The sequence below is a fragment of the Anomaloglossus baeobatrachus genome, chromosome 6, assembly GCF_048569485.1.
Source record: "Anomaloglossus baeobatrachus isolate aAnoBae1 chromosome 6, aAnoBae1.hap1, whole genome shotgun sequence".
Taxonomy (NCBI): domain Eukaryota; kingdom Metazoa; phylum Chordata; class Amphibia; order Anura; family Aromobatidae; genus Anomaloglossus; species Anomaloglossus baeobatrachus.
In genome coordinates, this window is record NC_134358.1 from 45,546,361 (window position 1) to 45,573,019 (window position 26,659).

The 26,659-nt window shown below is 51.8% G+C and overlaps 1 protein-coding gene across 2 annotated transcripts in view; it reads left to right on the forward strand.

The window, feature by feature from the left end:
• Positions 1 to 17,587, forward strand: part of FAM91A1 (family with sequence similarity 91 member A1) — a 194,358-nt gene extending 176,771 nt beyond the window's left edge. For both annotated transcript variants that reach the window (XM_075352899.1, XM_075352898.1), the window contains exon 24: positions 16,177 to 17,587. In XM_075352899.1, coding sequence (XP_075209014.1) covers positions 16,177 to 16,368 — 192 coding nt within the window. In that variant the 3' untranslated portion in view covers positions 16,369 to 17,587. The remainder of the gene's footprint in view (positions 1 to 16,176) is intronic.
• Positions 17,588 to 26,659: the final 9,072 nt, after the last annotated feature.

The following is a 26,659-nucleotide window of genomic DNA, read 5'->3' on the forward strand; positions in this document are numbered from 1 at the left end:
CTCTGACCCCGACCCAGGTGCTTTTGTACCTAGGGATGCAATTCGAGACTCTGCCGGCACTTGTCAAGTTGCCCTTAGTCAAACAGCAGTCCCTTCGTCTGGCGGTGCGCTCTCTGCTGAGGCACCGCCGTCATTCCATCAGACACCTCATGCAGGTGCTGGGTCAGATGGTGGCGTCAATGTAAGCGGTTCCCTTTGCCCAGTTCCATCTGCGTCCCCTGCAGCTGGACATTCTCCGCTGTTGGGACAAGCGGATCTCTTCCTTGCACAGGCTGGTGGCTCTGTCGTCCCAGACCAGGAGCTCCCTTCAGTGGTGGCTTCGGCCCCTCTCTCTGTCACAGGGACGCTCCTTCCTGACTCCGTCCTGGGTGATCCTCACCACGGATGCCAGCCTCTCCGGTTGGGGAGCAGTATTTCTCCATCACCGAGCACAGGGCACTTGGACTCCGTCCGAATCAGCCCTCTCGATCAATGTGCTGGAGATCAGAGCTGTGTTTCTAGCTCTCCTAGCCTTTCACCACCTGTTGGCGGGCAGACACATTCGAGTTCAGTCGGACAACGCGACAGCGGTTGCCTACATCAATCACCAGGGCGGGACTCACAGCCGTCTGGCGATGTTGGAGGTTCAACGAATCCTCCAGTGGACGGAGGACTCCAAGTCCACCATATCCGCAGTCCACATCCCAGGCGTGGAAAACTGGGAGGCCGATTACCTCAGCCGTCAAACCGTGGACAGCGGCGAGTGGGCCCTGCATCCGTCAGTGTTCAGATCAATCTGCCGCAAGTGGGGCACTCCGGAAGTGGATCTAATGGCATCCCGGCACAACAACAAGGTTCCGGTTTACGTGGCTCGCTCCCACGATCCTCAAGCCTTCGCAGCAGACGCACTGGTTCAAGATTGGTCTCAGTTCCGTCTGGCCTATGTGTTTCCCCCTCTAGCGCTCTTGCCCAGGGTTCTGCGCAAGATCAGAATGGAGGGCCGTCGAGTCATACTCATTGCTCCGGACTGGCCCAGGCGAGCTTGGTACCCAGACCTGCTCCGTCTGTCCGTAGAGGTGCCGTGGCATCTCCCGGACCGCCCAGACCTTCTCTCTCAAGGTCCGTTCTTCCGTCAGAATTCTGCGGCTCTCAGATTGACGGCGTGGCTCTTGAGTCCTGGATCCTGACGGCTTCAGGCATTCCCTCTGAGGTCATCTCCACCATGACTCAGGCTCGGAAGTCTTCCTCGGCCAAGATTTACCACAGGACTTGGAGGATTTTCCTGTCCTGGTGTCGCTCTTCCGACCATGCTCCTTGGCCGTTCTCCTTGCCGACCATCCTGTCTTTTCTACAGTCCGATCTACAGCTAGGACTGTCACTCAATTCCCTCAAGGGACAGGTGTCTGCTCTGTCGGTATTGTTCCAGCGGCGTATCGCCCGACTGGCCCAGGTGTGCACCTTCATGCAGGGCGCATCTCACATCATTCCTCCTTACCGGCGGCCCTTGGATCCCTTGGACCTTAATCTGGTCCTCACGGCCTTACAGAAACCCCCCTTTGAGCCTCTCAGGGAGGTTCCCTTGTTTAGACTTTCACAGAAAGTTGTTTTTCTAGTAGCCATAACTTCTCTCAGGAGAGTTTCTGATTTGGCTGCGCTCTCTTCGGAATCCCCCTTTTTGGTGTTTCACCAAGACAAGGTGGTTCTTCGTCCGACTCCGGACTTTCTTCCTAAGGTGGTGTCTCCTTTCCACCTTAACCAGGACATTTCATTGCCTTCTCTTTGTCCGGCCCCTGTGCATCGCTTTGAGAAGGCGTTGCACTCCTTAGATTTGGTGCGGGCGCTCCGAATCTATGTGTCACGCACCACCGTTTTTAGGCGGTGCACCTCTCTTTTTGTGCTAACCACTGGTCAGCGCAAGGGTCTCGCTGCTTCTAAACCGACCCTAGCTCGTTGGATCAGGTCGGCTATCACCGATGCCTACCAGTGTTCTCAGGTGCCTCCCCCGCCAGGGATTAAGGCGCACTCGACCAGAGCTGTCGGTGCCTCCTGGGCTTTCAGGCACCAGGCTACGGCTCAGCAGGTTTGTCAGGCTGCCACGTGGTCCAGTCTGCACACTTTTTCGAAGCACTACCAAGTGCATGCTCATGCTTCGGCAGATGCGAGCTTGGGCAGACGCATTGTTCAGGCGGCTGTCGCCCATTTGTGAAGTTAGGTTTTGCCTACTTCTCAGTTTGGTTTATTTCCCACCCATGGACTGCTTTGGAACGTCCCAATGTTTGGGTCTCCCATAAGGAACGATAAAGAAAAAGAGAATTTTGTTTACTTACCGTAAATTCTTTTTCTTATAGTTCCGACATGGGAGACCCAGCACCCTCCCTGTTGCCTGTTGGCAGTTTTTTGTTCCGTGTGTTTCACCGGCTGTTGTTAGTAGACAGAGTTCCGGTTATTCCGAGTTTTACTCTATCTCTACTTATGGGTGGATGTCCTTGTGAGGTAAATCCGGAGATATGACGATAAATCATGATATTCAAGTTATGTCAGGAAGCCCTCTCCTGGTGTCACCCCCCCTTTCCTTCACACAACTCCTTCAATCAGAAAATTTACCACAGGGATAAACGGTTTGTTTAGCAGATAGGTGTCAAAGGAACTGGTCTGTGTTCCACTTACACCTCCAACAGCCATCTCCTGTGATATGGAGATTAGATGATGTGGGAACAATGGACACAGGATGACTCCCTGCCGTGACCCTGTGGTAGGGGCTGCTATCTAATTAGCAAGCTTGGAAGTATCCAGACAGAACGACTCCAGTAAAATATGGTTCATATCTCGCAAGCCATATTTCCGATAAATATGGCAACCATAAAAATGGTGTCTCTGCATGCGGACGATGCTGGCACACCTTTTTTATGGGAGTAGGACATTGGGAAGTACCCCAGGCGTGATATCCGCCAATGGGGAACTAGTAGACAAGTCATGAGTCCTCTCGTTCTGTAGCTAAATTCATAACTGTCACAATGAGAGCGTTGGCGTCTGCCTACGACGCTCCCAGGCAAAGTTATGGCCCATATTCCATGTTGTGGATATTGTCCATAACTCCAGCCAGGGGTGGAGCAGTGCTCCCTCTGAGGTCACTAAGGTAGGAGGGGACCTGGATTTGCCCAGGTTGATAACCCTACTTCGGCCATTTTCCAGTGTTCTTTCGCCGGGGGTCACGTGTAGGAAACATCTGTGGGAAAGATCCTGGAAACCTGGTCTACAGCGCCCCCCTGTGGCCAGACGCACAAGGTAACTGCTGGAACTGTGTATGCCTGTTTGTAAACCATGCTTTCTGTAACTGTACTCTGACATATGTATATTCTGTAGATCTCCTATTGTATATATTGTAGTTTCTAGTGTGCTTTAGGCTGATTAAATTATATAATTAATCTTGGGCTGTTCTGTTATCTCGATCTTGAATCCCACGTCTGTGTGTTCGGCTAATAGTTACCGTGAAGCGGTTGGTGGCAGCGAGTTGTGCCAAGGATTATTGTGGGGAGGCCAGTGAGATTCGGGGAGGTTTTATATATTCCGCCCGCGGAGGTCGGGGGAATATATACCCTACTCTCACCGGGGACCCTTCAATAATCGGCATAAGTAGTATAGCGGCCTCCTTGCTTATTGTCGGGCAATTCCATAATTGGCCTGACTATAAGAGGGGCGCTAGAGAGCGCGTCACGTGCTCTGTCTGTCGGTCGGGAGGTATAAAGGAGGGGTGACCCCCACTTGTTACCCCCCGATTGTGACGTACTGGTAGCCAGCGCGGGGGATTTCTGAGTGACCCCCCCGGTGGTTCGTGACATATTGGTGGCAAGCGGTGGGATCGAGATAATAGTGTGTGTGAGTGTGAGACCCATACTCCCAGACACTAAAGACTGCCTGCAGCAGCTGTGGCTGCTGGGGTCTTCAGACTAGCTCAACACTAGAGTGTCAGAGTGCAGATACTGTAAGGTGTGTGGGTGCATCAGGTGTCAGTTCTGTGTCAGTGACCAAAAGTCTGCAAGAATGGCTGATGGCACCAGGAGCAGAGCTATGCAACTGGCCAATGCTAAAGCAGGAGCCGAAGAGAGGGAGGACGGTGCTGTGGACAGTAATGAGGAGGTTGCCCACGAGTCCTCCAGGAGCTCGACGCCAGAAAACCGTTCTGCAGAGGACAGCGCACAACCTGGCAATTATGGACAAGATGAGGAGCAGCTCACCCAAGGGTCCTCAACGAGCCAGATGCCAGCCCTCCGCTCTGCAATGGACAGTGAATCACCAGGCTCCGCAGCGGGCCGCAGATCACCACGTGCCATTCCACCGAGCCTGGGAGGCTCGGATAGCCTTCTTCAAATGGCTATGGCCCTTCTCCAGGCTGGAGACCAGGAGGGCTACAAGGAACTCCTGGCAGAGCGCAGGGCAGAGCGGCAGGCAGCGCGTGAAGAGCGCCAGGCAGAGCGTGAGGCTGCGGAGCGACGGCAACAGGCAGACCGTGACCACCAGCTGCAGCTAGCTCAGCTCCGGCCCTCATCAGCCACACGTGACCTTCAAGACACCAAACTTCCAAAGGTCCGTGTTGAGGACTTCCCAGTGCTGGAGAAGGATGGAGACTTGGACTCTTTCTTGACTGCTTTTGAACGGACTTGCCTGCAGCACCATCTGGACAAGGACCAGTGGGCCAAATACCTGACCCCCCGTCTAAGGGGTAAGGCCCTGGATATCCTTGGGGACTTGCCTGCTGAGGCAGATCAGGGCTACGACACCATCAAGCGGGCCCTGATCCAACAGTACAACCTCACTCCGGAGTCCTACCGCAAGAAGTTCCGGACCCTGCAAAAGGGACCAAAGGACTCCTGGGCTGACCACCGGCGGGCACTTGCCCGAGCTGCCGACCACTGGACCCAAGGCCTGCAGCTTTCCACCGGACCGGAGATCCTGGACTTGTTCATCACGGAGCAACTCTTGTGGAACTGCCCTGAGGATCTCCGCCAGTTCATCCGAGACCAGAAGCCAAAGGGGTCCACGGCTACAGCTGCCCTGGCCGATGACTACACCAACAATCGGGCTCCTGAGGCCAGGAGAGCAGCCACCAGCAGCACCTGGAGAGGGGGTAAGATGAATTCTACGACTGCCCCACCTGCCCCTAGACTGCAGGGGGTGTCCCCCTCAACTCCCCTCTCCAGGCCCGTGGCAGAGCCAAGACGGTGCCACCAGTGCAACCTACCTGGACACTTCAAGGCCATGTGCCCTCAGCGTCCCAAGGCCCCGGCTCCGTCCCCGTCCCAAGGGCCGCCCAAGGTGTATTGTGTGGGTGGGGGTGGTGGTAGGTCCCTGGACAGCTTCCAACCTGTCACCGTCGGCCGGTCTGTGACCATAGGACTGCGAGACAGCGCCTCGGAGGTGACTCTGGTGCGGCCTGAGATGGTGTCCCCCCAAGACTTGATCCCTGGAAAAACCCTCGCTGTCTCCGGGATTGGAGGCATTGACCCGGCGCTGCCTGTTGCTGGCATTTATGTGGACTGGGGCGCAGGGCGAGGGGTGAGAGAGGTGGGGGTAACTGATCGGATCCCTGCAAACGTGCTACTTGGGACAGATTTGGGGCAGATAACCTCCCAGTTTGGGCCCCCCCCAAGGGCTGAACCTTCAGCCAGTACTGACGTGCCTCCGGACAATGTTAATGGGTTATCTATGAATGATGTAGGGGAGGAGGGAGTGAACTCTGATTTTTCTGCTTGCATAGACACCATAGACACACACTCAGCTGCAGCTGTGACAGGGGAGGGGGTCAGAGAAAGGTGTGACAATGCCTCTACAAGTGATCAGCCAGTGAGCTGGGATCTGTTGCCCTCTGCAGGGATAAGCAGAGAGCAGGGTGCTGCAGGGGGAGGACCAGTGTGTGGGGTGGGGGCTACCACAGCAAATGTGGGGTCCCCAGAGATTTCACAGCGGGGTTCTGTTGCTGCAGGGGGGGAACAGGCAGGTGAGATTGGGGCCGGTCCCGGAGCGGAAGTGCTCCCAGGTAAGATCTCGGTGCAGGGTTCCCCCACAACCGGGGTGTCAGGAAGCCAGGTAGGTCTGCCTGAACCGGCGACTTGGTCAGGAACGGAGGAGGAGCAGGCACGACCCACGGTCGCAGCGGCTGTGGCCGCTGTCACCCGCAGTGGGAGTGCTGGAAGCCAAGGGGCCTCCCGGAGGTCCGATAGCTCTTCCCCTTCTGACCAAGTGGCAGCCGAGTCAGGTGGAGGCCAGGACACAGGTCCCGGGGTACTGACCGAAGATGTGACAGTCTCGTCGATTCTGGCCACATCTAGTCAGGGGTTTCAGGCAGCGTTAGAAGCTGACGACAGCCTGAAAGCTCTAAAGGAGCAGGCGGCACAGCCTCCCTCGGACTCGGACCCGGAGCGAGTGGTCTGGGACCAAGGACGGCTGTACCGGGTCACGGTCCAGCAGGGTTCACCGGAGGCGTGGCCCAGGGACCGACAGTTAGTGGTACCCTATCCGTTCCGGACGGAGTTGTTGCGGATCGCACATGAGATTCCGATGGCCGGACACCTAGGGATCGCTAAGACCAAGGCCAGGTTAAACCAGCATTTCTACTGGCCAAAAATGGGGGCCGATGTGGTTGCCTACTGCCGTTCGTGTGAAACCTGTCAGAGAGTGGGGAAGGCGGGGCCACACCCCAAAGCCCCACTGGTATCTCTGCCAATCATCGATGAGCCTTTCAGGAGGGTGGCTGTGGATCTGGTCGGCCCGCTGGCCATCCCCAGTAGCTCCGGGAAACGCTTCATACTGACAGTAGTGGACTATGCCACCCGGTACCCAGAAGCAGTGGCCTTGTCGTCCATTCGGGCTGACAAGGTGGCCACCGCATTGCTGGAGATTTTCTCCCGAGTGGGTTTTCCCCAGGAAATGCTCACTGACCGGGGAACCCAATTCATGTCCCAGCTGATGGAGGCCCTCTGTAAGCAAGTCCAGGTGCGACATCTGGTGGCCAGCCCGTACCATCCACAGACTAATGGCCTGTGCGAGCGGTTTAATGGCACCTTAAAGCAGATGCTTAAGATGTTGGTCGACTCCCATGGGCGTGACTGGGAGCGGTATCTCCCACACCTGTTATTTGCTTACCGGGAGGTTCCACAGGCCTCAACAGGATTCTCACCGTTTGAGCTCCTGTACGGGCGACGTGTGCGGGGCCCCCTGGCTCTGGTGAAAGAGGCTTGGGAAGGGGATTTGGCCACCCCTGGAGTGTCGGTTATCGAGTATGTCATGCGCTTCCGGGACAAAATGCAGGCCTTGACGCAACTGGTACACGACAATATGGCTCAAGCCCAGGCCGATCAGAAGCGTTGGTACGACCAGAACGCTTGTGAGAGGACCTACCAAGTGGGTCAAAAGGTGTGGGTACTGGTCCCCGTACCACAGGACAAGCTTAAGGCAGCCTGGGAAGGCCCATACCTCGTGTACCAGCAGCTCAACCCTGTGACGTACCTGGTCACCCTGGACCCTGCCCGTGGAAGGCGGAAGCCCTTCCATGTGAACATGATGAAGGCACATCATGAGCGGGAGGCATGTGCACTCCCGGTGTGCAACCTGCCCGAGGAGGGAGAAGCGGAAACCCTCTTGGATATGCTAGCCCAGGTTAGGGCAGGCGGATCCATTGAGGATGTGGAGGTTGGCCACCAGCTCTTGGAGGACCAACGGTCCCAGCTGTGGGCCACCCTACACCCCTTCCGGGGGTTGTTTACCAACCAGCCCGGAAGGACTGACTTGGCTGTCCATCACGTGGACACTGGGGATCATCCCCCGATCCGGCGTTCAGCATATCGGGTCTCCCTGGAGGTGCAGCAACACATGCGCCAGGAGATTGACGAGATGCTGAAGCTGGGGGTGATCCAGGCATCCAACAGCGCTTGGGCCTCGCCTGTAGTCCTCGTCCCCAAGAAGGACCGAACCACTCGGTTCTGCGTGGACTACAGGGGGCTCAATGCTGTCACGGTCGCCGATGCGTACCCAATGCCACGCATCGATGACCTGCTCGATCAGTTGGCCGGGGCTCAGTACCTGACCATCATGGATCTGAGCCGGGGATATTGGCAGATCCCCCTGACTCGCAAGGCCAGGGAACGCTCTGCCTTTATTACCCCATTTGGACTGTACGAGTCCACGGTGATGCCATTCGGGATGAGGAATGCCCCTGCCACTTTCCAGCGGATGGTCAACACCCTGCTCAAGGGACTTGAAGGGTACGCGGCCGCGTACCTGGATGACATTGCCGTCTTCAGTCCCACCTGGGAAGATCACCTAGAGCATCTAGCACAGGTGCTCAGGCGGATCCACCAGGCAGGTTTGACCATCAAGCCGGGAAAGTGTCAGCTGGCCATGAGCGAGGTCCAGTACCTCGGTCACCGGGTAGGCGGGAGAACACTGAAGCCCGAGCCTGAGAAAGTGGAGGCCATCGCGTCCTGGCCCACCCCCAGGACCAAGAAGCAGGTGATGTCCTTCTTGGGGACCGCTGGGTACTATAGGAGGTTTGTTCCATGCTATAGTAGCCTGGCAAAGCCCTTGACGGACCTCACCAAGAAGAAGCTGCCCTCTGCAGTCGATTGGACAATGGACTGCGAGACAGCCTTCCGGGCCCTAAAGGACGCCCTGTCCAGCCCGCCCGTGCTACAGGCAGCCGACTTCACGCGGCCGTTTGTAGTACAGACCGACGCCAGTGACTTCGGCCTCGGTGCGGTGCTCAGCCAGGTGGACTCTGCGAGCCAAGAGCACCCAGTCTTGTACCTGAGCAGGAAGCTGTTACCAAGGGAAGTGGCCTATTCCACGATGGAAAAGGAGTGCCTGGCCATAGTGTGGGCCCTGCAGCGTCTGCAACCCTATCTATACGGGCGCCACTTCATCGTGGAGACGGACCACAATCCCCTCAGCTGGTTACACACTGTCTCCGGGACGAATGGCAGGTTGTTGCGATGGAGCCTGGCGCTCCAGCAATACAACTTCACCATTCGACACAAAAGGGGCCGTGACCACGGTAACGCAGACGGGCTATCCCGACAAGGAGAGGTCGCGGACGGGCGCACGGGGGAACACCGGAGTGTGCTGCCCCCTAGCGCCCTCAAAAGGGGGGAGGTGTGAGGTAAATCCGGAGATATGACGATAAATCATGATATTCAAGTTATGTCAGGAAGCCCTCTCCTGGTGTCACCCCCCCTTTCCTTCACACAACTCCTTCAATCAGAAAATTTACCACAGGGATAAACGGTTTGTTTAGCAGATAGGTGTCAAAGGAACTGGTCTGTGTTCCACTTACACCTCCAACAGCCATCTCCTGTGATATGGAGATTAGATGATGTGGGAACAATGGACACAGGATGACTCCCTGCCGTGACCCTGTGGTAGGGGCTGCTATCTAATTAGCAAGCTTGGAAGTATCCAGACAGAACGACTCCAGTAAAATATGGTTCATATCTCGCAAGCCATATTTCCGATAAATATGGCAACCATAAAAATGGTGTCTCTGCATGCGGACGATGCTGGCACACCTTTTTTATGGGAGTAGGACATTGGGAAGTACCCCAGGCGTGATATCCGCCAATGGGGAACTAGTAGACAAGTCATGAGTCCTCTCGTTCTGTAGCTAAATTCATAACTGTCACAATGAGAGCGTTGGCGTCTGCCTACGACGCTCCCAGGCAAAGTTATGGCCCATATTCCATGTTGTGGATATTGTCCATAACTCCAGCCAGGGGTGGAGCAGTGCTCCCTCTGAGGTCACTAAGGTAGGAGGGGACCTGGATTTGCCCAGGTTGATAACCCTACTTCGGCAATTTTCCAGTGTTCTTTCGCCGGGGGTCACGTGTAGGAAACATCTGTGGGAAAGATCCTGGAAACCTGGTCTACAGCGCCCCCCTGTGGCCAGACGCACAAGGTAACTGCTGGAACTGTGTATGCCTGTTTGTAAACCATGCTTTATCTGTAACTGTACTCTGACATATGTATATTCTGTAGATCTCCTATTGTATATATTGTAGTTTCTAGTGTGCTTTAGGCTGATTAAATTATATAATTAATCTTGGGCTGTTCTGTTATCTCGATCTTGAATCCCACGTCTGTGTGTTCGGCTAATAGTTACCGTGAAGCGGTTGGTGGCAGCGAGTTGTGCCAAGGATTATTGTGGGGAGGCCAGTGAGATTCGGGGAGGTTTTATATATTCCGCCCGCGGAGGTCGGGGGAATATATACCCTACTCTCACCGGGGACCCTTCAATAATCGGCATAAGTAGTATAGCGGCCTCCTTGCTTATTGTCGGGCAATTCCATAATTGGCCTGACTATAAGAGGGGCGCTAGAGAGCGCGTCACGTGCTCTGTCTGTCGGTCGGGAGGTATAAAGGAGGGGTGACCCCCACTTGTTACCCCCCGATTGTGACGTACTGGTAGCCAGCGCGGGGGATTTCTGAGTGACCCCCCCGGTGGTTCGTGACAGTCCTCCTTCAGCTTTTGCACTGAACTGGTTAGATTGTCATCCAGGGGGTGTATATAGCCCGGAGGGAGGAGCTACACGTTTGAGTGTAGTACTTTGTGTGTCCTCCGGAGGCAGAAGCTATACACCCATGGTTTGGGTCTCCCATGTCGGAACTATAAGAAAAAGAATTTACGGTAAGTAAACAAAATTCTCTTTTTTGCTGGGTCCCGGCTGTTCGGAGAACAGCTGGATGAAATTATTAAGGAAGCTACTGGCGGGAAGAGTACTTCCATGCCACAAACCAAAACCAGGAAACCTGCCCAGGGTAGGAATCAGTCGAGGTTTCGCTCCTTTCGTTCCTCCAACTGGTCGTCCTCTAAGCCCTCGGCCTTGTCCGCTAACTCAGCCAAGGACCAGAAATCCAACTGGCGCCCAAAAGCGTGTCCACAGAAGACCGCAGGAGGTGCTGCCACTAAGGCAGCCTCCTCATGACTCTCTGCCCGCTCCGGCGACGTCCTTAGTCGGTGGCAGGCTCTCTCACTTTGGCGACGCTTGGTTTCAACACGTCTCCGATCAGTGGGTGAGAGATATCATCTCCCACGGCTACAGGATAGAATTCTCTTCCAGCCCGCCAAACAGATTTTTTCTCTCAACTCCCCCTTGCTCCAAGGCCGCCGCCTTCTCTCAGGCCGTGGCAGCCTTGCAGGCCAACGGAGTAATTGTACCGGTTCCCGCCCGGGAACGGTTCAGAGGTTTCTACTCAAATCTCTTCCTAGTTCCCAAAAAGGACGGTACCTTCCGGCCCATCCTGGATCTCAAGCTTCTCAACAAGCATGTTCAGGTGCGGCACTTTCGCATGGAGTCTCTGCGATCAGTCATTGCCTCAATGACCCAAGGGGAGTTCCTGGCGTCCATCGACATCAGGGATGCTTATCTACACGTGCCAATTGCAGTTTCACACCAGCGTTGGCTACGCTTTGCAATAGGAGAAGATTATTTCCAATTCGTGGCTCTCCCCTTCGGGTTAGCCACGGCCCCTTGGATATTCACCAAGGTCATGGCAGCAGTGATTGCGGTTCTGCACCTCCAGGGGTTGGCAGTGATTCCTTCCCTGGACGACCTTCTAGTCAAGGCTTCATCCAGCGCAGACTGTCAGCGGAGTGTCTCGCTCACTCTCGACACTCTAGCCCAATTCGGGTGGCTGGTCAATCTGCCCAAATCCACTCTGACTCCGACCCAGAGTCTCACGTACCTAGGGATGCAGTTCGAGACTTTGCCGGCACTTGTGAAGTTGCCCTTAGTCAAACAGCAGTCCCTTCAGCTAGCGGTGCGCTCTCTGCTGAGGCCCCGCCGTTATACCCTCAGGCGTGTGATGCAGGTGCTGGGTCAAATGGTGGCGTCCATGGAGGCTGTTCCCTTTGCCCAGTTCCATCTGCGCTCCCTGCAGCTGGACATTCTCCGCTGTTGGGACAAGCGGCCTTCCTCCTTACACAGGTTAGTGGCTCTGTCGCCACAGGCCAGGAGCTCTCTTCAGTGGTGGCTTCGGCCCCTCTCCCTGTCCCAGGGGCGCTCCTTCCTGGCCCCGTCCTGGGTGATTCTCACCACGGATGCCAGTCTATCCGGCTGGGGAGCGGTATGTCTCCACCACAGAGCGCAGGGCACTTGGACTCCGTCCGAGTCAGCCCTTTCAATCAATGTGCTGGAAACCAGAGCCGTGCTTCTAGCTCTCCTAGCTTTTCCACCACCTGTTGGCGGGCAGGCACATTCGAGTCCAGTCAGACAACGCGACAGCGGTTGCCTACATCAATCACCAAGGCGGGACACGCAGCCGCCTGGCAATGTTGGAGGTACAACGCATCCTTCAATGGGCGGAGGACTCCAAGTCCACCATATCCGTAGTCCACATCCCAGGCGTGGAAAACTGGGAGGCAGATTATCTCAGCCGTCAAACCGTGGACGGTGGCGAGTGGTCCCTGCACCCGGCAGCGTTTCAGTCAATCTGACGCAAATGGGGCAGTCCGGACGTGGACCTAATGGCATCCCGTCACAACAACAAAGTTCCTGTTTACGTGGCTCGCTCCCACGATCCTCAGGCATTCGCCGCGGACGCTCTGGTTCAAGACTGGTCCCAGTTTCGTCTGTCCTACGTGTTTTCCCCTCTAGCTCTCTTGCCCAGAGTCCTGTGCAAGATCAGAATGGAGGGCCGTCGAGTCATCCTCATTGCACCAGACTGGCCCAGGCGAGCTTGGTATCCAGACCTGCTTCATCTGTCCGTAGAGATGCCGTGGCATCTCCCGGACCGTCCAGACCTACTCTCGCAAGGTCCGTTTTTCCGCCCGAATTCTGCGGCTCTCAAATTGATGGCGTGGCTCTTGAGTCCTGGATTTTGACGGCTTCTGGTATTCCTCCTGAAGTCATCTCCACTATGACTCGGGCCCGTAAGTCTTCCTCCGCTAAGATCTATCACAGGACTTGGAAAATTTTCCTATCCTGGTGTTGCTCTACTGACCATCCTCCTTGGCCATTCTCCTTGCCGACCCTTCTGTCTTTTCTACAGTCCGGTCTGCAGCTAGGACTGTCCCTCAACTCTCTCATGGGACAAGTCTCAGCTTTGTCAGTTCTGTTCCAGCGGCGTCTCGCTCGGCTGGCTCAGGTCCGCACCTTCATGCAAGGCGCGTCTCACATCATTCCGCCTTTATCGGCGGCCCTTGGATCCCTGGGACCTTAACTTGGTCCTCACGGTATTGCAGAAACCCCCTTTTGAGCCTCTTAGGGAGGTTACTTTGTATCGTCTTTCACAGAAAGTGGCCTTTCTGGTGGCCATAACTTCCCTCAGGAGAGTCTCTGATTTGGCTGCGCTCTCTTCGGAGTCACCTTTTTTAGTTTTTCATCAAGACAAGGTGGTTCTCCGTCCGACTCCGGACTTTCTTCCTAAGGTGGTCTCTCCTTTCCACCTTAACCAGGACATTACCCTACCTTCATTTTGTCCGGCTCCTGTTCATCGCTTTGAAAAAGCGCTGCATACGCTGGATCTGGTGCGTGCTCTCCGGATCTATGTGTCTCGCACCGCTGCACTTAGGCGGTGCACTTCTCTTTTTGTGCTAACCACAGGTCGGCGCAAGGGCCTCTCTGCTTCTAAGCCAACCTTAGCCCGTTGGATTAGGTCGACCATTTCCGATGCCTACCAGTGTACTCAGGTGCCTCCCCCGCCGGGGATCAAGGCACATTCGACCAGAGCTGTCGGTGCCTCTTGGGCTTTCAGGCACCAGGCTACGGCTCAACAAGTCTGTCAGGCTGCCACTTGGACTAGCCTGCATACCTTTTCGAAGCACTATCAAGTGCATGCTCATGCTTCGGCAGATGCGAGCTTGGGCAGACGCATCCTTCAGGCGGCTGTCGCCCATTTGTGAAGTTAGGTTCTGCCTACTTCTTAGTTTTTCTGTTTATTTCCCACCCAGGGACTGCTTTGGAACGTCCCATGGTCTGGGTCTCCTAAAGGAACGATAAAGAAAAAGAGAATTTTGTTTACTTACCGTAAATTCTTTTCCTTATAGTTCCGTATTGGGAGACCCAGCACCCTCCCTGTTGCCTGTTGGCAATTTCTTGTTCCGCGTGTTATCACCGGCTGTTGTCGTGGACAGAGTCTCCGGTTGTTCCGGCTCTTGCTCTGTTCTACTTGTGGGTGGCTATTCTCCTTCAGCTTTTGCACTAAACTGGCTGGGTCTGCTCACCAGGGGGTGTATAAGCTCAGAGGGAGGAGCTACACTTTTAAGTGTAGTACTTTGTGTGTCCTCCGGAGGCAGAAGCTAAACACCCATGGTCTGGGTCTCCCAATACGGAACTATAAGAAAAAGAATTTACGGTAAGTAAACAAAATTCTCTTTTTTATATTTGCCATTTTCCTGTCGTGAGAGCTTTTATCTTACATAGTGTGCAGGTTGTTTTCCAAGGAGCCAGCAACCAGAGCCTGGCTGAGTGTACGCAATGGTTACAGTCCATGAGAGGAGTTAACCCCCTAAGATCCCAGCCACTTCTGCCCAGCCCATTAATTTTTCACATAGTAGTTGTCTGCTCACTTCCACTCCTGACCGAGCTTCTCTTATCACTCCTGCATAATCACAACCCCCTTACTTCTCTTGAGCTGGCAGTTTCCAGAGCAGCTCTGTTAATCACTGCTCACTGTCCTGATCCGTAATGTGCCTCTGTTCAAATGCAAAGTTATCTTCCTGTAAGTATTGTGGTAAAAGTGTAGCCTTCAAAATGACAGTAGGTTAATATTTTTATAGTAGAATAAAGCTACTCCCCAAAACTGTCACTCAAGGAGAAGCATCGCCTCCCCCACGCAACTAGATAATAAGGAGACTGCATAGCTGTGAGCTGCTCACGAGACAATCTAAGAATACCTCTATGTGCTGCTGTCAGAGAGGGACAGTGATGTTTTGGTGTTCAAACCACGATTGGTGCTGGCTGTATAACACAGCTGGCACTTGCCTTGTATGGAGTAAGTACAGCTGCTGAACCTGCTGTATACACCCATAGACAACACAGGACAGTACGTCTCATGTCGGGAAAGGGACTCTTTTTGCATTTAATTTTGTTTACTTCTAAAATGCAAGTTAGACAACTTTCTATATAGTTTTCACAAAATGCTTAAGTTTTGGGAAACACGGTTGAATAATGACGAGCTAATACGAACTGAGACAAAAAAGTGTGAACTGGCAAGAACCAAGAAAAAAAGCAAGCCTGGGCACATTCAGCTTGCAACATGTTGATGCTGGTTTCATTAGCTCTCTCTGAAAGTTATTTTCTTTGAAAGTTTTATATATTTTTTGGCTTTGTATATCTTGAATGCACTGATGTGACCTAATAGTAATTTTGACTTTAAATTTGGTTAAAAAATACCATCAAGATCAAAAAAATACCAAAAATTGAGAAACATTTACTACATTTGAAGAGAATTTTGCATTATATGGCAAATCGTGACTGCCAGGTTTTTTTTTTTTCCTTCATTTTTTTTTTCAGCACACCAAAATACATGCAAATTAGATGAAAATAATCAAACAGCTGTTTAGTTCCGTTCCTGTATAATCTTTTACTTTTCTCTCTCGCCATATTGGGGGACATAGAACCATGGGGGGCCGCTTCCTCTCGATCACAAAGGTGGGAGCCTCGTGAGCTTACCCCATCCAGACCTTAGAGCAGAAAGCTGCTGGCTTTGACCCCCAGGCGATTAGGCGAGATCCCTAAGATGGCGCTGCTGTCCTGGGCGTTTTCGCAGCCTTAGGGTTTCAGAGTGGGAAAACAGCCCGCACAACTATCCTCTTGCAGTGCTGTGGAGGAATGGATAGAGCCTCCACCTTTGTGGGGGCGATATCTGCCTGTATGCACAAGGCTCCTAGTGTTGTGATCGAGAGGAAGTGGCCCCCCATGGTCCTGTGTCCCCCAATGAAGGTTTGGAGAAAGAGTTTACGGTGAGTACACAAATCTTCCTTTTGTTGATGTAGAGCCTGTATAACTCCTTCACATAGCTGACTACACTGTTGAATCTGTCATTCAATTCCACAGTGCTCCTGTCGCACGTGGCTCATGGCATCTGCTTTTTGTCTCCCTCCTCTTAAGCATTGGAAATGGGTGCAGAAGACCTTGAGGAATTAATAGTTAGGCTTTTCTTACTGTGTGTATTTGTTTTTGTATAAGGACCCTCTCATCTATCTTTTAGGAAATCAACGCTGCAGGTGAACAGATGTTTGAGACTGGCTCGTCGAGCGTGATGTCCCAGCCGGGCTCCACGGACATCGGGGTGCCCCTGCCTTCAAAGAACCTGATATTCCAAAACGGCATCCTCTCCGAGTGGAACGGCCGGGCGCGGGTCTCCGCTCACCACGTGCACATAGCGAGCGAGCAGGCCTGACTCTGAGCATGCAAACCCAACTAACCCTGAATCTCCTGCCCCGTCGGTGTTAGTATTTATTGCTGCTGTGTGGGTTATGTTTTAGCAGCGTAGAGTCTGTGGCTGGTCACACTTGTGTCCTGTGACAAATATCCTGCATTTCTTCTACATTCCTAGAACGCCTGTCGTAGATTTAGGGGGCGAACATAGCAAGAAATGATCGCAAACCAAAAAAAAACAAACAAAAAACGGTTTACCGGGACTCGTCCACATTTTTCAAAAAAAACAGGAGCATGCAAAACAAATAGTATCTCTAAAAAAAAAAATATATATATATATATATATATATATATATATATATATATATATATATATATATATATATATATATATATATATACATATATACATAATTTTTTTATTTTTTTTTCCGTCATGTGACCATGCAGTACCAATGGCCGTGGCATAACGTGGCTTTGTCCCGAGCCACCACCGCTGGACAGACATGGTCAAGCGAAAGTAAGTACTCTGGACAGAAACTTATCAACTTTATCTAGGACCAAAACTTTTTTTATTTTTTTTTTTTTGCCTTTTTTTTTCTCATTTAAATCTTAAAGATTTTGTGAAAATCTGAACTTGCTGTTATTTATTGAAGGTGCAAAAAGTTCAGACGAAAATCATCTCTGCACAAAAAAATAATAATAAAATCAGCTCTGCATTATTAATTAATATTTTTAGATATACATGAAATCAACGTGACAATTTCTCTGATTTTTGTAATTTTATTGCCAGTATTTGTGAGATTTCACCGCTCCCCCCCCATACAGTTTTCTCTATCCGACATGACCCCTTCCGGACGCGGAGGTGGATGAGACGCCGAAAATCCCATTCACAGGAGGCACATTCTTTTTTTTTTTTTTTTTTTTTTTAAACTTTGAATTTTTATTGAGATTTTCAATTTACGTTTTTCATACATAAAATAACACATAAAATTCACAATTCTTATCGAACCTAGACAAACAATGACAGGACAGGTGAGGAGGGTTAGGAGGGGAGAGGAGAAATAGGAGGGAAGAGGGAAGGGTTTCAAGAGTCCATGCTTCTTCCATAGGACCCATAGGCCTCAGTCTCACAGATCCTACTGTCCCGCAAAGTGGCACATTCTTTTTATTGAACAACACTGTAAATCTAAAAAAAAAAGTGTAATAGTTTATTAAATTGACCCTGTATAAAGGAGAAACGCTCGACTTGTGTTTTGTTTTTTTTTTGTTTTAAATCACACTTGTCCATTCCTACAAAACCTGTGTGTAGAAAAGTGTGCTTCCCCACAAGCGAAAACTGCAATATGTGCCCATATCAGTGCTAATATTTCCAGAAAATATTCTGATTATTTAGTGATGGGTGGACCCGGACTGTAAAAGTCCTTGCTTCTTTGGTTGCAGTCCTTCAGTGCACCAGCCTGTGTGACAACATCTGCCTGTTTTCAATCAAACCCTATCTGCGTCTAGATTGGTATAAAAATAAATTAAAAAAATAATAGGCGTAGGGTCAGGCTGCAGCCCCAAGCTGTGCGCATCAAAATAAGAGGAAACGCATGTGGCTTTTTAAAAAAAAAAAAAACAATTTAAGTAAACTGCTTGCGGTCCCCCCTATTTTTGATACCCACCTGTGATAAAGCAGACAACTGGGAGTTGCTATTTTCAGTTTGGGGAGGCCCATGCTTATTGGGGCCCCCTGTCTAAAAATAGCAGCCTGCAGCTGTCAAAAATTGTCACATTCATTAGATGCAAAAATCCTGCAACTTTACCCAGCTCATCCTGATTGCCCTGGTGCAGTGGCAATCAGGGTAATAAGGGGGTTAATGACAGCTCACAGCAGCCACTAAGCTGTAGATTAGTAATGGGAGGAATCTGAGAGCCCCCCCATTACTAAACTGTAAGTGAAAATAAATAAATACAAAAAAATCCTTTATTTGAAATAAAATACAAAAACAACCACTCTTTCACCCCTTAACCCTTTAGTGACGGAGCTAATTTTCACCTTAATGACCAGACCAAATTTTGCAATTCTGACCAGTGTCACTTCATGAGGTTTTATAACTCTGGAACGCTTCAACGGATCCCGGTGATTCTGAGATTGTTTTTTCGTCACATATTGGACTTCATGTTAGTACCAAATTTAGGACAATATTTTTTGCGTTTATTTATGAAAAAAATTGAATATTGGCAAAAATTTTAAAAATTTAGCAATTTTCAACTTTTGAATTTTTATACCGTTAAACCAGAGATTTCTGTGACACAAAATAGTTAATAAATAACATTTCCCACATGTCTACTTTACATCAGCACAATTTTGGAAACAAAATTTTTTTTCGTTAGGAAGTTAGAGGGGTTCAAAGTTTATCAGCGATTTCTCATTTTTACATCAAAATTTACAAAACCATTTTTTTAGGGACCACATCACATTTGAAGTGACTTTGAGAGGCCTAGATGACAGAAAATACCCAAAAGTGACACCATTACAAAAACTGCACCCCCCAAAGTACTCAAAACCACATTCAAGAAGTTTATTGACCCTTCAGGTGCTTCACATGAACAAAAGCAATGTGGAATGAAAAAGAAGGGAATTTTGTTACTTACCGTAAATTCCTTTTCTTCTAGCTCCAATTGGGAGACCCAGACGATTGGGGTGTATAGCTACTGCCTCCGGAGGCCACACAAAGCATTACACTAAAAAGTGTAAGGCCCCTCCCCTTCTGGCTATACACCCCCCGTGGATCACGGGCTGCTCAGTTTTAGTGCTAAAGCAAGAAGGAGGAAAGCCAATAACTGGTTTAAACAAATTCAATCCGAAGTAACATCGGAGAACTGAAACCGTTCAACATGAACAACATGTGTACCCGAAACAACCAAAAATCCCGAAGGAAACAGGGCGGGTGCTGGGTCTCCCAATTGGAGCTAGAAGAAAAGGAATTTACGGTAAGTAACAAAATTCCCTTCTTCTTCGGCGCTCCATTGGGAGACCCAGACGATTGGGACGTCCAAAAGCAGTCCCTGGGTGGGTAAATTAATACCTCAAGTTAGAGCTGCAAAACAGCCCTCCCCTACGAGGAGGCAACCGCCGCCTGCAGGACTCTTCTACCTAGGCTGGCGTCCGCTGAAGCGTAGGTATGCACCTGATAATGTTTGGTGAAAGTGTGCAGACTCGACCAGGTAGCTGCCTGGCACACCTGTTGAGCCATAGCCTGGTGTCGTAATGTCCAGGACGCACCCACGGCTCTGGAAGAATGGGCCTTCAGCCCTGATGGAACCGGAAGCCCAGCAGAACGGTAGGCTTCAAGGATTGGTTCCTTGATCCATCGAGCCAGGGTGGATTTGGAAGCCTGCGACCCTTTGCGCTGACCAGCGACAAGTACAAAGAGTGCATCCGAGCGGCGCAGGGGCGCCATGCGGGAAATGTAGATTCTGAGCGCTCTCATCAGATCCAACAAATGCAAATCCAATTCATATCGCTGAACTGGATGAGGACAAAAGGAAGGTAAGGAGATATCCTGATTGAGATGAAAGGGGGATACCACCTTAGGGAGAAACCCCGGAATCAGGCGCAGCACTACCTTGTCTTGGTGAAACACCAGGAAGGGAGCTTTGGATGACCGCGCTGCTAGCCCGGACACTCTCTGAAGAGACGTGACCGCTACCAAAAAGGCCACTTTCTGTGAAAGTCGAGAAAGTGACACATCCCTCAGAGGCTCAAAGGGCGGCTCCTGGAGAGCAATTAGTACCCTGTTCAGATCCCATGGGTCTAACGGCCTCTTGTACGGAGGGACAATGTGACAAACCCCCTGCAGGAACGTGCGTACCTAAGGAAGTCGTACTATGCGCTTCTGAAGAATACAGACAGCGCTGGGACTCGTCCGTTAAGGGAGCCGAGCGACAAACCTTTTCCCAAACCAGATTGCAGGAAGGAAGGAAAAGTAGGCAATGCAAATGTCCAGGGAGACACTCCCTGAGCAGAGCACTAAGATAAGAATATCTTCCACTTCTTGTGGTAGATCTTGGCAGACGTCGGCTTCCTAGCCCGTCTCATGGTGGCAATGACGTCTTGAGATAATCCTGAAGACGCTAGGATCCAGGACTCAATGGCCACACAGTCAGGTTCAGGGCCGTAGAATTCAGATGGAAAAAACGGCCCTTGAGACAGTAAGTCTGGCCGGTCTGGTAGTGCCCACGGTTGGCCAACCGTGAGATGCCACAGATGCGGGTACCATGACCTCCTCGGCCAGTCTGGGGCGCGAGGATGACGCGGCGGCAATCGGAGCTGATCTTGCGTAGCCCTCTGGGCCACAGTGCCAGAGGGGGAAACACATAGGGTAGCTGGAACTGCGACCAATCCTGAACTAAGGCGCCTGCCGCCAGAGCTCTTTGATCGTGAGACCGCGCCATGAAAATCGGGCCCTTGTTGTTGTGCCGAGACGCCATTAGGTCGACGTCCGGCCTCCCCCAGCGGCTACAGATTTCTTGAAACCCGTCCGGGTGCAGAGACCATTCCCCTGCGTCCATGCCCTGGCGACTGAGGAAGTCTGCTTCCCAGTTTTCTACGCCCGGGATGTGAACTGCGGATATGGTGTATGCTCTGTCTTCCACCCACATCAGAATCCGCCGGACTTCCTGGGAGGCTTGCCGGCTGCGTGTTCCGCCTTGGTGGTTGATGTATGCCACCGCTGTGAAGCTGTCCGACTGAATTCGGATCTGTTTGCCTTCCAGCCTCTGCTGGAAGGCTTGCAGGGCAAGATACCCTGCCCAGATTTCCAGAACATTGATCTGAAGGGTGGACTCCTCTGAAGGGAGTCCTTGCCCGTCTGAGAAAGGGGTACGTTCCTGTCTAGGGACGTCGACTTCCCATCCCATTTGCGAAGAATGTCCTATAGAAGTGGACGCAGATGAACTGCGCGAAAGGGACTGCCCCTGCATGAGGCGCCTTAAGGGGTGTGACTGGCCTTGAAGGAGAGACTGCACCCCCGTGTGTAGTGAACGCTGTATGTCCAGCGGAAGCTGCACTATCGCTGAGAGAGTGTGAAGCTCCATGCCAAGATATGTCAGCGATTGGGTCGGTGTCAGATTTAACTTTGAAAAGTTTATGATCCACCCGAAACTCTGGAGAGTCTCCAGCGCCACGTTCAGGCTGTTGGCATGCCTCTTGAGAGGGTGCCTTGACAAGTAGATCGTCCAAGTAAGGGATCACAGAGTGACCCTGAGAGTGCAGGACTGCTCCCACTGCTGCCATGAACTTGGTGAAAATCCGTGGGGCTGTCGCCAGACCGAAGGGCAGGGCTACGAACTGAAGATGCTCGTCTTCAATAACGAATCGTAGCCAACACCGGTGCTCTGGAGCAATCGGCATGTGGAGATAAGCATCCTGATGTCTATTGACGCTAGGAAATCTCCTTGAGACATTGAGGCAATGACGGAGCGGAGGGATTCCATCCGGAACCGCCTGGTTTTCACGTGCTTGTTGAGCCGTTTTAGGTCCAAAACGGAACGGAAAGAGCCGTCCTTTTTTGGTACCACAACCAGATTGGAGGAAAAACCGTATCTTGTTCCTGAGGAGGAACAGGGATTACCACTCCTGCCTGCAGAAGAGCATCGGCTCGGTCGGGAGGTGAGGAATTTCTGAAGATCTCGCCGGAGGACGAGAACAGAACTCTATCCTGTACACGTGAGACAAAATGTCTCTCACCCACCGGTCTTTGACCTGTGGCAGCTAAATGTCGCCAAAGCGGGAGAGTCTGCCACCGACCGCGGATGCGGAGAGAGGCTGAACGTCATGAGGAAACCGCCTTGGTAGCGGTTCCTCCGGCTGCCTTCCTTGGGCGTGATTGAGCCCGCCAGGAATCTGCGCCTCTCTGAGCCTTTTGAGTCCTTTTGGACGAGGATAATTGGGACCTGCCCGAGCCTGGGAAGGACCGAAACCTGTTGGGTGTTGTTTGATCTGGGCTGGTGTAAAGGCCCCGTCACACTACGCAACATCGCTAGCAACATCGCTGGTAACGAACAACTTTTGTGACGTTGCTAGCGATGTTGCTGTGTGTGACATCCAGCAACAACCTGGCCCCTGCTGTGAGGTCGTTGGTTGTTGCTGAATGTCCTGGGCCATTTTTTAGTTGTTGCTGTCCTGCTGTGAAGCACAGATCGCTGTGTGTGACAGCGAGACAGCAACAACTAAATGTGCAGGCAGCAGGAGCCGGCTTCTGCGGAGGCTGGTAACTAATGTAAACATCGGGTAACCAAGAAGCCCTGTCCTTGGTTACCCGATATTTACCTTTGATACCAGCCTCCTCCGCTCTCACTGCCTGTGCTGCCGGCTCCTGCTCTGTGCACATGTAGCTGCAGCACACATCAGGTAATTAACCCGATGTGTGCTGTAACTAGGAGAGCAAGGAGCCAGCACTAAGCAGTGTGCGCTGCTCCCTGCTCTGTGCACATTTAGCTGCAGCACACATCGGGTTAATTAACCTGATGTGTGCTGTAACTAGGAGACTGGGGGCTGGTCACTGGTTGCTGGTGAGCTCACCAGCAACTCGTGTAGCCACGCTCCAGCGATCCCTGCCAGGTCAGGTTGCTGGTGGGATCGCTGGAGCGTCGCAGTGTGACAGCTCACCAGCAACCTCCTAGCAACTTACCAGCGATCCCTATCGTTGTTGGGATCGCTGGTAAGTTGCTTAGTGTGACTGGACCTTAAGGAAGAGTCCTTACCCTTGGACCGTTTAATGATATCATCCAAGCGCTCACCAAACAGTCTGTCACCAGATAATGGCAAACTGGTTAAGCACTTTTTTGGAAGCAGAATCTGCATTCCATTCCCTCAACCACAAGGCTCTGCGTAAAACCACGGAGTTGACGGACGCCACTGACGTACGGCTCGTAGTGCAGGACAGCCTTAATAGCGGAGGTCGCAATGCAGACATTGCGAGGTTAAGGACGCCATCTGCGGCACAGATGTACATGTGACTGTGTCCACGTGCGCAAGACCAGCTGAAATAGCTTGGAATGCCCATACGGCTGCGAATGCCGGAGCAACCGACACGCCGATAGCTTCATAGACAGAATTCAACCAGAGGACCATCTGTCTGTCAATGGCATCTTTAAGTGAAGTCCCATCTTCCACTGCAACTATGGATCTAGCCGCCTGGAGATTGGGGGATCCACCTTTGGACACTGGGTCCAGCGCTTGACCACGTCAGGGGGAAAAAGGATAACGTGTATCCTTAATACGATTGGAGAACGCTTATCTGGATAAGTGTGGTGATTCCGGATTGCTTCTCTGAAGTCAGAGTGGCCAGAAAAATACTCAATATACGCTTGAGATACTGGAAAGGGATTTCTCCTGCTGTGAAGCTGACTCCTCCACCGGAGGAGCTGAGGGAGAAATATCCAACATTCCATTGATGGACGCTAGAAGATCATTCACTATGGCGTCACCATCTGGCGTATCCGGATTGAGAGCGGTCTCAGGACCAGAGTCCTGATCAGCTACGTCTGCCTCATCATACAGAGAGTCCTGCTGGGACCCTAACCAGTGATGAAGCCGAGTGCCGCTCCCAGCGAGCACGCTTAGGCTGTCTGGGACTGTCGTCCGTGTCAGAGCCTGCGCCCTGGGATGCATGGGACCCCCCCGGAGCACTGATTTGTTCCAAATGAGGGTGGTCAGGGAGCATTGTATCAACATTGCCCATGGTCCGCCTGGACCGCAACGTCTCTAAGATGTTAGTCACCGTCACAGACAATCTATCAGCCGAAACTGCAACTCCGTCCCTGTCCCTGGACAGGGTTCACCGGTGGTTCCTTTGGCCACCTCTAGCAGAGACCCCGGCTGACCAAGTGATACAGGGGAGCATTGCACACAATAGGGACAGTGGAACCTGCCGTGTGGAACAGTATCACGTGCAGTACAAGCAGCATAGAAAGCCTGTGCCTTGGCACCCTTGCTTTTTTGCTGCTGTTGTCTAGCCATCTAGAAGTATACAGCCAAGAATAGCGACCGTACAGTGCAATGTATAGCATACAAGCAGAAAGTACAAATGAACACTTCAGCACATGCAGTACAAGCAGCATAGAAAACCTGTGCCTTAGCACCCTTGCTTTTTTGCTGCTGTTGTCTAGCCATCTAGGAGTATATAGCCAAGAATAGCGACCGTACAGTGCAGTGTATAGCATACCAGCATGAAGTACAAATGAACACTTCAGCACATGCAACACAAGCATCCTAGAAAGCCTGTGCCCTAGCACCCTGGCTTTTTGCTGCTGTAGTCTAGCCATCTAGGCATAAAGTACAAATGGCATTAGTGGGGTCAGCACTTCAGGTGCCGCTTACCGCCCGCACAAAAGCGGGTGTGTGGTCGCCCGAATCCTGTGACTGCTTGCCCAGAGCCTGTCTCCCTTCTCCAGCCCAGACTGCGTGCAGGAATGGCTGCCGGCGTCCTGTGAAGAGGGGCGGGCCGTGGGCGTGCCCCAGACAAGAGCGGGAAACTGGCGTCCCACTGTGTCCAGTGAAGGGGGCTGGAGAATGCAAAGCAGACTCCAGCTCTCGGCGCTGACTTTCTGTACAGCGTCCCGCCCCTCTCCTGACTGGCAGGGCTGGGGGCGGGAACGAAGCGAAAACTAGGCCGCAAAGCCGGGGACTCGAGTAATAAGCGCGGCCGTCCTATGTGCACGGCCAGCGCGGAAGTCCCCGGCGCACCACAAGTCCCAGCCGCGCCACAGTGTAAAACACCCCGCAGCGGCCGGCGCGGCAGTTTCTAATACATAAATTCACTCAGCTAAGCTGCAGTGAATAATAGCACAAGCGCTCCGCGCTGTTGTCCCCGGCGCACTAGCACTCCCAGCAATGCTGGCGTGTGTGTGCGCGATGTGTACGGGGACACAGAGTACCTTAATGTAGCAGGGCCCTGTCCCTGACGATATCCAGCTCCATATCCAGCAGGTTCTCCGGGTCTGTGGATGGAGCCCGGTCTCAGTGCCTGGAGACCGGTAAGATCCCACTTCACCAGAGCCCTGAGGGGGGATGGGGAAGGAAAACAGCATGTGGGCTCCAGCCTCCGTACCCGCAATGGGTACCTCAACCTTACAAACACCGCCGACAAAAGTGGGGTGAGAAGGGAGCATGCTGGGGGCCCTTTTAGCAAGGGCCCTCTTTTCTTCCATCCGATATAGTCAGCAGCTACTGCTGACTAAACAGTGGAGCTATGTGTGGATGTCTGACCTCCTTCGCACAAAGCTTGAAAACTGAGCAGCCCGTGATCCACGGGGGGTGTATAGCCAGAAGGGGAGGGGCCTTACACTTTTTAGTGTAATGCTTTGTGTGGCCTCCGGAGGCAGTAGCTATACACCCCAATCGTCTGGGTCTCCCAATGGAGCGCCGAAGAAAAGCAAAAATTAAATTTTACCTAAAAATGTTGCTCTAACCCAAATTTATTCACTTTTAGAAGAAATAACACAACAAAATGGACTCCAAAACTTGTTCCCCACTTTCTTATGAGCGCGCCGATACCCCACATGTGGTCAGAAACCTCTGTTTGGACAAATGGGAGGGCTCGGAACAGAAGGAGCAATATTTGAATTTTGGAAAGCAAATTTGGCTGAAATAGATTGCGGGCACCATGTTGCATTTACAGGTCCGCTAAGGTACCTAAACAGAAGAAATCCCTCACAAGTGACACCATTTTGGAAACTAGACCCCTCAAGGCTTCTATCTAGGGGTATAGTGAGCATTTTAGATCCACAGGTACTTCACAGATTTTGTTAACGTTACGTTGTCATATTGAAAATTTTAATAATTTTCTCAAAAATGTTGCTTTAGCATCAATTTTCTCACTTTTTCAAGAGGTAATTCCAAAAATTTGACCTCAAGGTTTGTTAACCACTTTTTTATGAGCGCGGTGATACCTCACATGTGGTCTGAAACCTTTGTTTGGACAAATGGGAGGGCTTGGAACGAAAGGAGCAATATTTGAATTTTGGAAAGGAAATTTGGCTGAAAAAGATTGCGGGCACCATGTCACATTTGGAGGTCCCCTAAGGTACCTAAACAGCAGAAACCCCGCACAAGTGACCCCATTTTGGAAACTAGGCCCCTCAAGGAATTTATCTAGATGTTTGGGGAGTACCCTGAACCCCCAGGTGCTTCACAGAATTTTATAACGTTGAGCCATGAAAAAAAAAAAAAAAAATTTCTTCGGCGCTCCATTGGGAGACCCAGACGATTGGGGTGTATAGCACTGCCTCCGGAGGCCACACAAAGCATTACACTAAAAAGT